The sequence below is a fragment of the Sinocyclocheilus anshuiensis genome, unplaced genomic scaffold (assembly GCF_001515605.1).
Source record: "Sinocyclocheilus anshuiensis isolate Anshui unplaced genomic scaffold, SAMN03320099.WGS_v1.1 scaffold487, whole genome shotgun sequence".
NCBI classification, from domain to species: domain Eukaryota; kingdom Metazoa; phylum Chordata; class Actinopteri; order Cypriniformes; family Cyprinidae; genus Sinocyclocheilus; species Sinocyclocheilus anshuiensis.
Genome location: NW_015548240.1, coordinates 674,249 through 688,987, shown reverse-complemented (window position 1 = coordinate 688,987; position 14,739 = coordinate 674,249). Strand labels below are relative to the sequence as shown.

Sequence of the window (14,739 nt, the reverse complement as noted above, 5' to 3'; positions counted from 1 at the left end):
TGCGGTGCGGCCAACTGAATGCACTGCTTCTCTGCCGCTCACTGCACAGAACAGACGCCGAGAGAGGTGACACTTCTCAGGGAAAGTCAGACTTCGCATTCGCGGGACAGCACTGGCAAAATCTTCCAGCTGAACCATAGCTAAGGTTTATCCAAAAAAGTCGCTAGGTTTGTCAGTATAAATATTCTATGGAAAAAAATCCGCTAAAAGGGTCTGAAAGTTGCTAAATCTAGTGCTAAAGTCGCGCTCGTGTGTGTGTGAGTCGCGGGAGCTGATGGCAGGGGGCGGTGGATATTTGTGGCGGTCAATGTGGATATTGTGGATGAGTTCTTCTGTGTCATCACGTTCTATTAGTTCTACAGCTTCAGTTTAGGAACTTTCACGCTTAGTAACATATACAGCTGTTCCCTCATCACAGTGCAACTGTGAAAAGGGACCCCTTTCAAACAGTGTCACGTTCCGAACGTTGTTTAAGCGACATACACCGGTATTGCGGTATTTAAAAAATTCATATCATAACAAAAATAAACACCGGTATTCGGTATGAACCGGTATACCGCCCAGCACTATGTCCACGTAGTTTTTTTTCTCTCATCGCTCTTGTTGTAATGTATTGGGAAGCCAGAATTTGTATCCATCAACAGAAACATGCATTAGCCGAACTCTAACAAACCATATTACAGAAGCATTGTCAGATTTAAGTTGAACCATGGTCCTAGTGCATGCCGAACCATGTGTGGAGAACTGTACGGTTCGATTTTTTTACCGAGAACCGTTGCACCCCTACACAATGCAGATTATCAGATAGATACAAATCTCAGAACCCAATGATATGTGACTGATTCAGATTCACTAGAGCTGAACTGTTTCCTGTTTTTGAAGATCTACATTTTTTCTTATCAGAGCATCAAGATCTGCAAACAGAACCACTTAAAACCTGCCCAAGGCAGACTGAACTACTGCAGTATGGAAACACTTAACTCACTAGAACTGTTTGCACACTGCATGGCACTGCAGGCCAAATTTCAGTATTTTTACATTTTCTAAAGGAAATTCAATACTATGATGTTTTACAGTTGGTACGGAGCTTTAAAACCTGCCCAAGGCAGACTGAACTACTGCAGTATGGAAACACTTAACTCACTAGAACTGTTTGCACACTGCATGGCACTGCAGGACAAATTTCAGTATTTTTACATTTTCTAAAGGAAATTCAATACTATGATGTTTGGATACAGTTGGTACGGAGCTGCTTGTGGTCCCTGGACACTTAACAAGCAATTTAGAAATTCAAAGTACTTCAGTTTAAATGTTCAACTAGCATTTGAATGTATGAAAATGATGATACAAATAGGTTTATAAAATAGTCACAAGTCAACCCTTATTAAAATACACACTGTGTGTTTTGGTTCACTTGAGACTACTTTAGCCTATTTTTATCAACATTTTCATGCGTTCAAATGGTAGTGGCAAATACCTGCAGTAAAACTTCTGTCGAACATTGTCGCAAATCTGAATGCAGTATCAGATTTTCACATTCAAATGTGCTTTGCTGAAAACTCTACTTAAAGTTGCAGAGTTTTATATATTTCTGTGCCACTAGCAGCACCAATAAAAATGGCATCTGCTTGTTTGAATGAAACAACATTGACTAAACCAATGCAGTAGCTTTTGGGACTGTGAGGGTTTGAATCGGGTGTGCCTCACACGTCCAGAAAAGTGAAGCTGCAGGCTCTTTGATCGCCCCCTGGTGGCTGGCTGCAGTACAAGTCATAAACCCCGCCCTCTCCATGTAAACGAATGGGACTTGAGACAAAATAAAAAAATAAATTACACCTCCAATACAATTTTCCGAAAGATGGTTTTGGTAATTTAAAGTAGTTGTTATCACGCTGATATATGTTCAATTGTTCGTTTTTTTTGATAAGCTTGATTTTAGCTAGTAATTTGATGCTATAAAAACGGGGCGTGTCTTTATGGTTGATTGGGTCTGCGGGAGTTTGGGTGGGAGTTTGATACCGCGGCTCCACCTCACGACACTACTGCGCAGACTCTGGCTCCAAACAAATCTCTACTGCGCAGACTCTGGCTCCAAATGACGTCATTTACTCAAGATGGCAGCGGCCATACTGAGATGCTTTGGCTTCACTTTTCTATAGTGGAAGGAATAGGAGATGCGTCGTCCATCTTTTTTTACAGTCTATGGTTTGAATCCTTTTTTTTTTTTTGCAACCTTGTCTGTTTGGTGCCACTATAATGCAGATTTTTTTCTATACGAATGAGTGAGAACAGAAGCTGACCACATATAATACAGTTCAAAAGTTTGGAATCAAGATTTTTTTTTTTACTTTTTTGAAAGAAATCTCTTATGCTTATCAAGGCTGTTTTTTATATATATATAAAACATTTATATTGTGAAATATTACAATTTCAAATGAATATTTCTTAGAAAGAGTGCAGCATTTTTGTCAGGACTCTTTGAGGAATAGAAAGTTTAAAAGTGTAAAAGTCTTTACTGTCACTTTTGTTAAATTTAATGAGTCCTTGCTGATAAAAGTATTAATTTAAAAAAACTTGACTGACCAATGATTTTTGAAAGGTAGCGTAAATGAAAACAGAACATTCACTGAAACCTAACAGAACTCTGTCTTGTGGCTCTACAAAATTAACTGTGGTAACTGAAGACCCCATGAGCCTTTGCTGATTGGCTGAGAAAGCATCAGGAAGGGACACGTGTACAAAAACAATGAAAATCTGACCTCACAGATGGAGACAGGCAAAAAGGAGAGAGAGTTCATAAGGTCTTGCTGCAGTTTTAAGCTGAATCACCTCACACCTGTCTGGCCCGAGGGGCTTTTTTTCTCAAATTGCAGACAAATTCTCACAGATGTTATTAGATAGGAAAATGTGTGTTTCTGATTCTATTGGTCCAGTCTGAACTTGCTGAAATACTTTCATGCATAAACATAAACTGCAGCCAATCAGATGGTTTCTCACACACATTCACTTTCTCAGCTCAAATCTACTCCAGATTTGACTTAGTCCATATGTCTTTTATGAGATGGGGGTCAGGGCTGCACTCTATACCTGCAGTGTGTGTTGTGTGTGTGTGAGTTTGCAGAACAGACTTCACTTCTCTACTGACCTTTCAGCCCTGTCAGAATGCAGAACAATAACCAATTTGTCTGACACACACACACATCATTAAAGTCACAGAGGGTGTTTAATACAGGCAGTATGGAGCAAACATGCGTTTGTCATTAATGAACAGTGTCGGAAATGATGCTCTATCACAATGTAGTGCCTATCTACCGAGACGGGGAAAAAAACACCTCAGGGCCTTTTCTAGTTGTGTGTCTCTCATTTAGATTTTACCTAACACACACACATATACATATAGCATGACATACATAACGTTAATGTGTCTTAAATTCAAAATATGATGATCCTGCATTGGGCTACTGATGCAAAACTTCTTAAGGGGTTTAATTTCCTCACTTAACACTCAGTTAAGTAAAACTGAACATGTCTGGTCTGGTGGAAAACTCTTGACACATGGTTTTGTCACGGGTTTATGGTCGTAGGAGCTGAAGTGCAGGACTCTGCTGGCATACCTGAGCATGAGTCTTTCCCGACGGTAGCTGATGACATCATTCAGGAGTCTACAAGCTTTCGAGGAAGGAAAAAAAAAGAAACGCGGGAAAGTTTTCCAGCAGCCGCGTACGGGGTCTGTTATTACCATTTTTGGGCAGACTCGCTCCCTGACAAGCCCAGCCCAAACCGCAGCAGATTCCAGCACTCGTTCTTTTTTCCTCCCCGTTTTCCAAGGGGGAGGAAAAGAGTGTGCGAGCGACAAATGTTTCACTCATATTTCAAATAGTTTTTTAGACTTCTGTGCAAAAAATTACATCCGAGACATTTTTATAAACACACCCTCCCTCAACTAACGGTCTACCGGAATGCGTTAACGGAGCTGGCATGGGCCTAGAGTTGGCAACCGAGAACCGGTTCTTAATCAGGACCGTTAAACATACCGGAACCGAGCGATTTTCATGACGTTTGGTTCTGTTAACGGTACATTCCACTGCTGATGAGCACTGAACACCGTACTAAAATACTCAGACATTGTTTTCTAGCAACTACTGTTCACCGCAACACCGCTACTGGGATTCAATCTGTATGGTCCAATTCCCGAGCGAATGACTCTTATGAACCGGTTCCTTTGAAGTGAATCAGCTAGGTACGTTTCTCAAGAAAACAACTCCTATGAACAAATCATTTTGATGAGTCAAAAAGAATTCTGAATCATTATAAAACGTGCCTAAATTAATCTGAATCACTTTCTGAACCACAAATTATTACTTGCGAATGCGAAATTAATCCAAATTTGCTTTATGCTGTACTTGTGAGACTTAATCCATGTAGTTACTGTAGTTAAAATACATATTTTATGTTCTGTTGTATTTGGAAAAGCGTAAACAGAACAAAATTTTATTACAGTTGTTTGCTATTTGTTATATCTGTTCTGTTGTAATCAGGCGTTACATCATCATTTGGCAACAGAAGACAGTAAATGCAACACGAATTGCATTTTCTTTCAGAAGATACTTCCTCAAAAGTACTAAAGAACCGTTGGGGAAATGGGATCGATAAAAGGAATCGGAACCAGAATGATTCTCAAGTCTACATGGTCACACGTTTAAGCGGCAAACAGGGTCTGCGTGCCGTGACCGTAAATAAAGTGAGCTCGTGCTTTCTGCGAGCGCAGCGGATCATATGAGCCGCATCCACAGAGCAAGGGCTGCTGTCGCTGACATCTGTTGCGCGCGGTGAGGAGAATAGGTGGGCGCACGGTGTCCCGGTGATCAGGGTAACGGATCGTTTGACTGGGGGCGGGCCGTCACAACGCTCAAATGAATGGAAAGACGGAGGGGTGAATAGGAACATGCGCAATCCCGCAACAGATGTTCCTTAAGTTTCTTATAATGAAAGCTGATGCTTTAGGAATATGTACAATTTATTGACTTTTGATTTTGTGTACTCGCATGTTTTAAGGGAAACAAATATTATAACGTTACACACAATATAAATAAATGCATGCATGCATGTGTCGCAGTGCAAAGCCTATTATACAGGCAGCCCATAATTAAATATCCACATTTCAATATGTTTTTTTTTTCTTCTGCTTTGCAAGTTCCCGTTGCACCGTTGGTGTGGAGAGATTATAGAGCGTAACGTTCGTTACCTTTCGCTGTTGTTTCTCCCAGGCGGGGTCAAGCAGCAGATCCCGGTCCCAGTCATCTTCCTGCTGCCTATAGTCGTTCTCTCCTCCGTCATAGTGATGTTGTTGTTGATGGTGGTGATCCATTCTGAACTGCTGTTCCCGTCTCTCTCTCCCACAGAGCGCTGCGGTAAACACTCCCGTGCGCACTTAAAACGATGGGCACTAAACTAACGCCGCTGCCTCGTTTTCCCCTGCCCCGTTCACTCTCCCCAAAGTCCGTGTCTCCTTGTCTTTCTCGTTCTGTCCGTTTTTTTCACGGCCGCTATGCAGACTGGCGAGTAGGCAGAACCACCAGCACGAGCATCGGCAGCAAAAACTTCACAGTAACGGAAAAAAATAAAAAGGACGACGCAGGGCGCCTGATTGGCTGGTGCGCAAAACCTTAAAACCCGCCCACTAGAAAAAGCTCCGAGGTGATTGGCTAATGTCGCTGTCCTTTAAAAGGTTTGGTGTAGGTTGTCTGCATGGACGTAGGTATTGGAAAAGCTTTCAGGGATATTTGTGCCACTTGAATTAATTGAATGAATTTATGTTTGCATTAATTTATTTAATGATTTTTTAAATAATTGTATTTTAAGTCATGGTCTTATAAAATAATCCTTTAATGTTTTCTCACTGCCCTCCAGGTGACCACACCCTAAGTTGTTTTATCTCACAGAGTGTCTCAGGTAACAGCGCTCATGTTCTTCTTTTAGGGTGGTGGAAAGTTGTGGGGGATTCAACCAGAGGCGTCATGCCCATTCAAAGTGAGGGGGCATGAAAATGTTCTTTGATAATGTAAATGTTCTTTACCCTCTGTAAAATGAAAGTGTTATAATTAGTAACTTGCAATATTGTTATTGAATTCACATTAAATATAAACTCAGTCATATTAAAAATATGTTATGGCATGACATCCATATCTGTTAATTAAGTAAACAGACAGGTTTTTATGCATAGTTAATAGATTACATTATTAGGTTACTTTGGCCATAATATATAAAGGTGAGAATCAAGATATTTCATGATATAGTTAATGCGTTTGGGGATGTTTCGAATAAAAATGAAAAAATAAATAAAACATAAGTGTTATGTAATAAAATAACCCATCCCCCCACCCCAACTCGTGCCCCCTCAAAAATAATGAGTGCATGACGCCCCTGGATACAACATCCAAAGAAATCTCACATCAGTATGTTAATTACTAGTATCCCTGCTAGAAAATCAATATTAAGCAAGTTTCTGCTTGTCCAACTGCTCATTAACTAGTCTGGTAGACCACCTTGGACTAGCAACAGATTATCTACCAGTTTGTCATACCAGTTTGTGGTTGTCAAGCTGGTTATTGGAACATGGTAGCTTGATCACCAAATAATGAACGGCTTGCACCAGCTAAAAATGTATTCCAAAACACAGCTACCATCTTAAGCTGGAATCTGCCAACAGGGTAATAAGCATATGAAACTTTCACACCATTATAAAATATGGGAATAGATAAAAGACTGAAAGTGGAAGCTGCCGCTGCTTCAGATCAAGGCCATATGTGGTCAGACCTCTTACATAAAGAAGTCTGCCTGCACTGGCATGGGATATCCCTCATATTCATCACTTCTAACCAGGGGAAGAAAGGCTGTGAAGTTTAAGATTATGAGATTTCCTCTCTTGAATCCTTGTGGTTATTTCTGGAACAGGATTGAAATGATTAGTTCTGTTTATTCAGGGCATGTTTGAACAGCCATTGCGTGATCTGACGCAAACAGATGTTCACCTTGTGAGTATTTGATGCTCTGCATCAGCTGAACAAGGGTCAGCAGTTCATTTCTGTGATGTACAGCCTGGATCATCTTACTGACTTGTCACTACTCACCCAACTGTATTGCATACATTAAAACATATGCATATGGGCACTTCACATGCTTATTCTGCAATAGAAATGAATTAAAGTTACTGCAATTTACATCTTGAACTCTTTGTTTTGTCTCTAAGTATGCTGTTACTTTTGCACTAACTTTTACATTTATATCTCCTAAATTTTATATATATAATGTTGTTTATTAATGTTATTCTATTTATTTATTTATTGTATTATATACATTGTTATATGTGCAGCCATCCGTCTGTCTATACTAATGCAAAAATGTGTTATCCTGTCAGGTTTTAAGCGTCCAAGAATTTCAGTATATATGACAATAAATCTTGAGCTGTAATCTTTTGTTTTTACTTTTTGTATTTTTTTATACTGTACTTTACAATATACTGTGTTGTACATTATACAATAACATACAATACAATATACAATAACATGTATGCATTGTACTGCAATAGTCAAGTCAAGTCACCTTTATTTATATAGCGCTTTTAACAATACAGATTGTGTCAAAGCAGCTTTACAGTAGCAAGATAGGAAAATAGTGTGTCAGTGCAAAAGAACAATAGTAAACACTACATTTTCAGTTAAAGGCAGTTCATCATTGAATTCAGTGATGTCGTTGACCAGCTCAGTTCAGTTTAAATAGTATCTGTGCAATCAAGTCCACGATATCGCTGGGAATTAAGTGTCCCCAACTAAGCAAGCCATGAGGCGACAGCGGCAAGGAACCAAAACTCCATCAGTGACAGAATGGAGAAAAAAACCTTGGGAGAAGCCAGGCTCAGTCGGGGGGCCAGTTCTCCTCCGGCCAGACGAACCAGCAGGTTGATCCATGCTGCAGCAAGAGGGCTCATCTATAACAATAATAATCTATAAAAATGTATAACAATAAAGCACCCTGATTCTGTCACTTTTGTCAGAGCTGTCAAACTTCACACTATTACATCACCTCAAAGTCCACCTCCTGCCTCCATCCTCCCAGCATTCCGAAGAAGGCCGTTGTTTGGGACTGAATGCCTCTGCCATGTAGGGTAAAGCCCCCTCCTGATGAACAGAAGTTCCCCTCTGCAGAGGCTAAACAACCACAGAGGCTGTCCCTCTCTGGCACTCACACCTTCATCATTTATATAGCGCTTTACCATAGATTTATATTGTTTTCACATAAAGATAGTTCTGACTATTACAAACTAACCTTAACTCAAAAGAAAACTATTTTCATAATATTAAATTTCATAACATATCTGTCTGTCGGTTTTTTTTTTTTGTCTCTGAGTCTAAATTTGAGGACCTAAAAGAACGATTAATCTGATTTAGCAACATTCTAGGAACATTCTTCAGCAATTTTATCCCTAAAAGTATGACTAGGTCAGAAGCACACTCGTGCTCTATGCACCCACTGTAGTCTGGAGCGCTCTTCCATATATGGACAAACTTCCAAGCGGCGAATGTTTGGGAACGTGACGTCACGGGTTAGGCGCACAGACAGTGAGATCTTATTCTCAACGCTGCTTCTTAATCAAAGCAGTAAAATTCTCGCCAACTTAAATAAAACATTTGTTCAACTTATGACAAACTTATTTATGTGTTCGCCTCCATTATATTTCGCTCACACGTTAAGTTTTTTTCCGTTCGGCATATGAATAAACAGAAATTTACTCAGGAAACGACCGTAAAGTTATTCAGCATGCCTGTATTAGATCTTTAACGTTCTCAGACGATTTAAAACAGCACCAGTGTAGCTGCTTAGTCAGTCTGCGGAATTCAGATCACCAAACTTGGGAACTTTTGACCTAGGAGTATGTAAACAGGAAACACTTTCTCCTGAAGCAATTTAAAGGAGCAAATCATTGAGGAAAAACAATCTGATGTTCCTTTTCTTGTTCCTGTTTCTTTTGGAGTTTTAACCAAGCAGTGTTTCACAATAATAGGCTATCCCTCAATATTTAAATACATAAAATGTATCTCATATAGGCCTATATATGAGAATGATTTCTGAAGGATCACGTGACTGTGAGGACTGGAGTAATGGCTGCTGAAAATTCATCTTTGCCATCATAGTAATAAACAACTTTTTACAATATATTCAAATAGAATGCGGTTATTTAAAATGGTAATAATAATTGTAAAAGTTGACTAGCACTTTCACACAAAAAAATAAAGCCTTAAAGCAGCACTATGTAACTTTTGGCGCTCTAGCGGTTAATAAACAGAACTGCACACATCCCGCGGAAGAACATTCCAACCGAAGCTACTTCTCTAAGTTTATGTCTAAAAATAAAAAGTTACATAGTGCTGCTTTAAAAACATGCCAGACACATAAAGATGGTAAATGGTTCAAATGTCAAAGTGTTTGGATGCCTCATTTAGCATTAAATGGCATTTTGAAAATATAGTCTTTTTGCAGTCCTTGGTACTCAAAAGATCTAGTGAATCTGCTTTAAAGATCATGAAGATTGACTTTGGGATTAGTCAGATAAATGTTTACACTGGACCTTTTGTTTTTGTGCCAAGCTCAACATTCAGCTATTTATCTACTCAGAAATTATTCAAATGATTCATATGTCATCTAAACATCTACATAACCGCTGACATTATCAACACCAGCATCAACAAAACTGCGTAGAGTGAGTGTAGACAGGCAGCAGCACAGTTTATTGAATCATTTGACTAAATCCAGTCACACTTTTCTCTACTAGAGAGAGAAATTATGTCTGTTAAATGACCAAAACAAACTCTATAATCCACTACAGTGGGCCACCTCCTAAATTCAAAGAGCCCGTTTCAAAATTTCAATGGATAGTCCGTTGTCATCAGTGTTCCTGGTAGTCCACCAGACACACACAAACACACACACACACACACACACATTGCGAGATATTTCACAACAGAATGTCTAATTTACATGCATAGCTCCAACATGGATCACACAAACACTCCCTCACTCTCTCACACACACACAATTAAACACATTAGAAAGTCAAACTTTCTATTTTCTACATCTATATTTTCACACTAGCACACAACTTATTCTTATTTTCTCCTGACGTGAAACATTAATGAAGCACAACAGGTAGACCATGTTATGGAGGGTGACTCTGTTCATATGGATGATCTCTGGAGCAGTTTGAAAGCATTCCGGCTATAATCCGGCACAAACTGGCACTACCACCCCCTGACCCCCTTGAGTGTGAAACTCAACAGTATCTAGAGCTGTTGTCATAATGTTCCTGATAAGATGCTAGCTGCCCGGATTAAGGCAAACCCTGTGAAATATTATCTCAGTTTTGAATAGCCTATTTGATTTAAAAGTATAAGAATAACCAACCCCCTCATGATTACAAGGACTTTAAGAAGGCATGAGGGTACAAATCATTCATTTTCTGTTGAAAACAGAGTGTGTTACAGCTGATTCAGACAGACTGAGAAGATTAACAATGGTACAGGATAGAGAAACCAAAACACAATCGGGTGCTGACAGCTGAGCAAAAACATCATCATCCTTCTGTCGCCTCACCCTCCCACACACAAAAGGATATTTACTTTAGTATCTCTTTATAAATGTCCGATAAATTAAATCAATAATAATAATAATTGATCATTTTTTAAATAATGCAAATTATTAAATGGCATATATGCCACATAAGCAAAAAGAAAATTTGTCTTTTATTGTCCTTTTATTGTCATAAATATTGTCTCCAAGCAATTGATTTTTGGGGTATTTGATTTGATTTTATAATTTAATTTTATTTTATCTGTATTCTGACTATATAAAACATGGTGATACATTTTAAATTAAACAGTTATTTAAAATACATTATCTTTCTGAATTATTGCTCTTACCTAGAGAATTCATAATCATCATCACAGTAGCTGTTAATAATGCACAAGATGTCAAGCCTTGTATGCATGAACCCTTGATTTCACAGGTGAGTAAATGAAAAAAAATAAAAAACTGGCCTGTGTTGTAAATTTAGAGGAACAGAAAACAATTCTAGAGATGATTCACTTTAAAGGAGGGGTCATGTGAGGACAAATCACACTTCTACATGAGACATGAGAGGGTGTGTCTTAGTAACCGTACTCATGAATGACATCAGCCAAATAACTGTCAATCAGCAATTCCAGTACAGCGCTTACCATTGGGTGGAGTTTCCTTATCGTGTTCAACAACAGAGAGATGATTCCATTTATGGCTGCCCTGAACTGTTCGAGGCAATGAGCAGTGTGGGGAGTGGAAAAGCTGTAGTTCATTTCCTAAAGGGAGACCTGTTCCTCATCCGCAGGCTTTCATTAAACAAAAACTACAGTGATTCTGTGAATTCTCTGAATGGCGTCAGTTGAATCTGTTCAGCATCAGCCACAGGAACTTTTCTTCAGTTGTTTTGTGTCAAACTCAATAACTGCATTTTGATTCACAGGGCTCCAACAAAGGGTTCACTGCTCTTTGCAAAACAATCAGGGGATGTCTGTAAGATTTCAACTTTATCTGACACAATTAGTTTGTTAATTTTATTAATTTTGATTGGTCTGCAATGTCATCAGACAGACAACACCTGAGTCACAGATTAGGGGCTGACAATGATGACATCATATGCCTCTCTCTCTCTCTCTCTCTCACACACACACACACACACACACACACACACACTACCCTCACCAAGGATGCATTTATTTGATTAAAAATCATTCTTATTAAAACAGTAAAAATCAGTGATTACAGTTTTGCTGCTTAATATTCCCGTGGAAACATTTTAAAGGATTTATCTATGAATCGAAAGTTAAAAAGAACAGCATTTAATGTAACCCATGTAACAAAAAAAAGTCTGTCACTTTTTATCAGTTAATGCATCCCTCTGAATTTATTTATTTCAGAACAAATCTAAGATGGATGGATGGATGGATGGATGGATGGATAGATAGAAAGCAGGTCTTTTAAGCTTTTAAGGACCTTTATTTTTAAGAACGTAGATAGGATACTATATGTATTTAAATTAATATAAATATTAATATAAATCACTAATATGAATCATCCCTATGAGGGCTATATGAAAATAAATATGATTTAGTTATCTTACAATATGCACACTTTTCTTACTGGTTAGCAAAGTCACATATTATAGTACACAATAACTTCATTTGAGGTTAATTAAGCTGCATGCAAAAATTGCTGTAAACCAGATGCCAAACTTTGTGCAGTACTGAGGTAGTGAGCAATGACTTATGGGTAAATTTAGTGTCCTCTGAGTATAAACTCTCCCTGCAATTTTGAATCTCACTTTAGTGTTGATGTTAAAGGGATAGTTCACCCAAAAATGAAAATGTGATGTTTATCTGCATACCCCCAGGTCATCCAAGATGTAGGTGACTTTGTTTCTTCAGTACAACACAAACGAAGATTTTTAACTCAAACTGTTGCAGGCTGTCAGTCTTATAATGCAAGTGAATGGGAATCACGGCTTTGAGAGTAAAAAAAAAAAAACATACACAAACAAAACCAAATTAAACCCTGCGGCTCGTGACGATACATTGATGTGTAAAGACACGAAACGATCGGTCTGTGCAAGAAACTGAACAGTATTTATATTGTTTACCTCTGATGCACTGCAATGCCTGAACTGTCCTGAGTGCGTTCTCGACAGCCGGCGCGTCTTCTTCTTCTTGCTTTACGGCGGATCGCAGACCGAAGCAAGAAGAAGAAGAAGACGCGTCACGCGCCGGCTGTCGAAGACGTGCTCAGGACGCGCTCAGGACAGTTCAGACATGGCAGTGCATCAGAGGTAAAAAACGACATAAATACTGTTCAGTTTCTTGCACAGACCGATCGTTTCGTGTCTTTACACATCAATGTATCGTCACGAGGCGCAGGGTTTAATTTGGGTTTGTTTGTGTATGTTTTTTTTTACTCTCAAAGCCTTGATTCCCATTCACTTGCATTATAAGACTGACAGACTGCAACAGTTTGAGTTAAAAATCTTCGTTTGTGTTCTACTGAAGAAACAAAGTCAACTACATCTTGGATGCCCTGGGGGTAAGCAGATAAACATCCAATTTTCATTTTTGGGTGAACTATCCCTTTAAAACACCCGATTTATTAGAATTTGCTAGGGACTATCAATCAATCGACTGTAGAGAAAGAGTTTAAGACAACAAGCCCTGCATTGACCTACAACATTATCATATATGCTCTCATTAATCTTTCCCTTGGCCCTTCAAGCCGCTCCATTAGACAGATGGAGAGCAGATACCGATGCATCACCATGGTGACGATTCTCACATCGGAATATCCTAGAACACTCACAGAAATTACAGCAGTTTACTTCCTGTTTGATGATGATTAGAATCATAGATATGTAAAGATAGATACCACATTCGACTGCTCCAGACACGTCGACACGTCCGCCAGCTTGGAACGGTCAATAGCCCCTTTCACACATACAGACTTTACTGGTTAATTACCGTTAAGAGATCATGTGTGAACAGGACCTTTTCAAAAAAAAAACAAAAAAAAAAACGATCAATTCGTTCTGGCAATTTACCAGTATGAGAAGTTTTAACTGGTAATGTCCTCTGTGTGAACGCAGAACGAGGTTACTGGTATGAGCACATACAAGTTCAGAACACGCTGACGTAAGACATCTACTCTGGGCCAATGTTTTTATACAGTCTATGGGGCCAATCCAGAGCCGTTGTTCGTAACATTCTAATGCAGATGATGCATTTACTCCGGCGATGTCATTCTTTTTTTTTACCAAGAATATTGGTAACACTTTAGTGTCCAATTCTCACTATTAACTAGTTGGTTATTAGCATGAATATTACTGGGATATTGGCTGTTTATTATTACTAAAAAAGCACATATTAATGTCTTATTCTTCAAGACATTCTAAATCCTTAATCCTACCCAATTCTTAAAATTAACAACTACTTTACTAAGTATTAATAAGCGCTAATTGACTATATTGAGGCAAAAATCATAGTTAATAGTTAGATAATAGTGAAAATTGGACCCTAATTTACTGTAAAGTGTGACCAGAATAATTAATGTAGTTATCTCTTATTTGAAATAATTAAAAGAACCGTTTTCATGTCTATCCTTGTATCATTAACTTGTCGAGGTTGATATAGGATTTAGAAAGTAATTAGTAATAAGTAATTAAATACTTTTTGGAGAGAGTAATTTGTACAGTAATCTAATTACACTGTTGAAGATGTAATTAGTAACTAGTAATTAATTACTTTTTAGAGTAACTTACCCAAAACTGTATACCGGTAAAGTCGTTACGATAATTTTACGACAATTTACTGGTGTTACTGTCTGAAAGGGGCCAATGTGTCGTCACTCACAATAAAAAAAAAGCACAACATTGTGCAGCCTCTGGCTGTAAAAACCCCCGAAATTTAAATTAATTAAGAAATAGGATCAACTTTAGCAGGTAAGAATGTGTTGGTTTTAGTTTTTAATGTGTATTAAAGGGGTCATATGACGTTGCTAAAAAAAAACATTATTTTGTGTATTTGGTGTAATGAAATATGTTTGTGGTTTAAGGTTCAAAAAACATTATTTTCCACATACTGTACATTATTGTTTCTCCTCTATGCCCCACCT

At 38.4% G+C, this 14,739-nt stretch overlaps 1 protein-coding gene across 4 annotated transcripts in view; it reads right to left on the bottom strand.

Moving 5' to 3' along the window:
* The window catches only part of LOC107654957 (alpha-actinin-1), a 35,637-nt gene extending 30,037 nt beyond the window's left edge, over positions 1–5,600 (bottom strand). For all 4 annotated transcript variants that reach the window (XM_016442306.1, XM_016442302.1, XM_016442304.1 and 1 more), the window contains exon 1: positions 5,246–5,600. In XM_016442306.1, coding sequence (XP_016297792.1) covers positions 5,246–5,368 — 123 coding nt within the window. In that variant the 5' untranslated portion in view covers positions 5,369–5,600. The remainder of the gene's footprint in view (positions 1–5,245) is intronic.
* Positions 5,601–14,739: the final 9,139 nt, after the last annotated feature.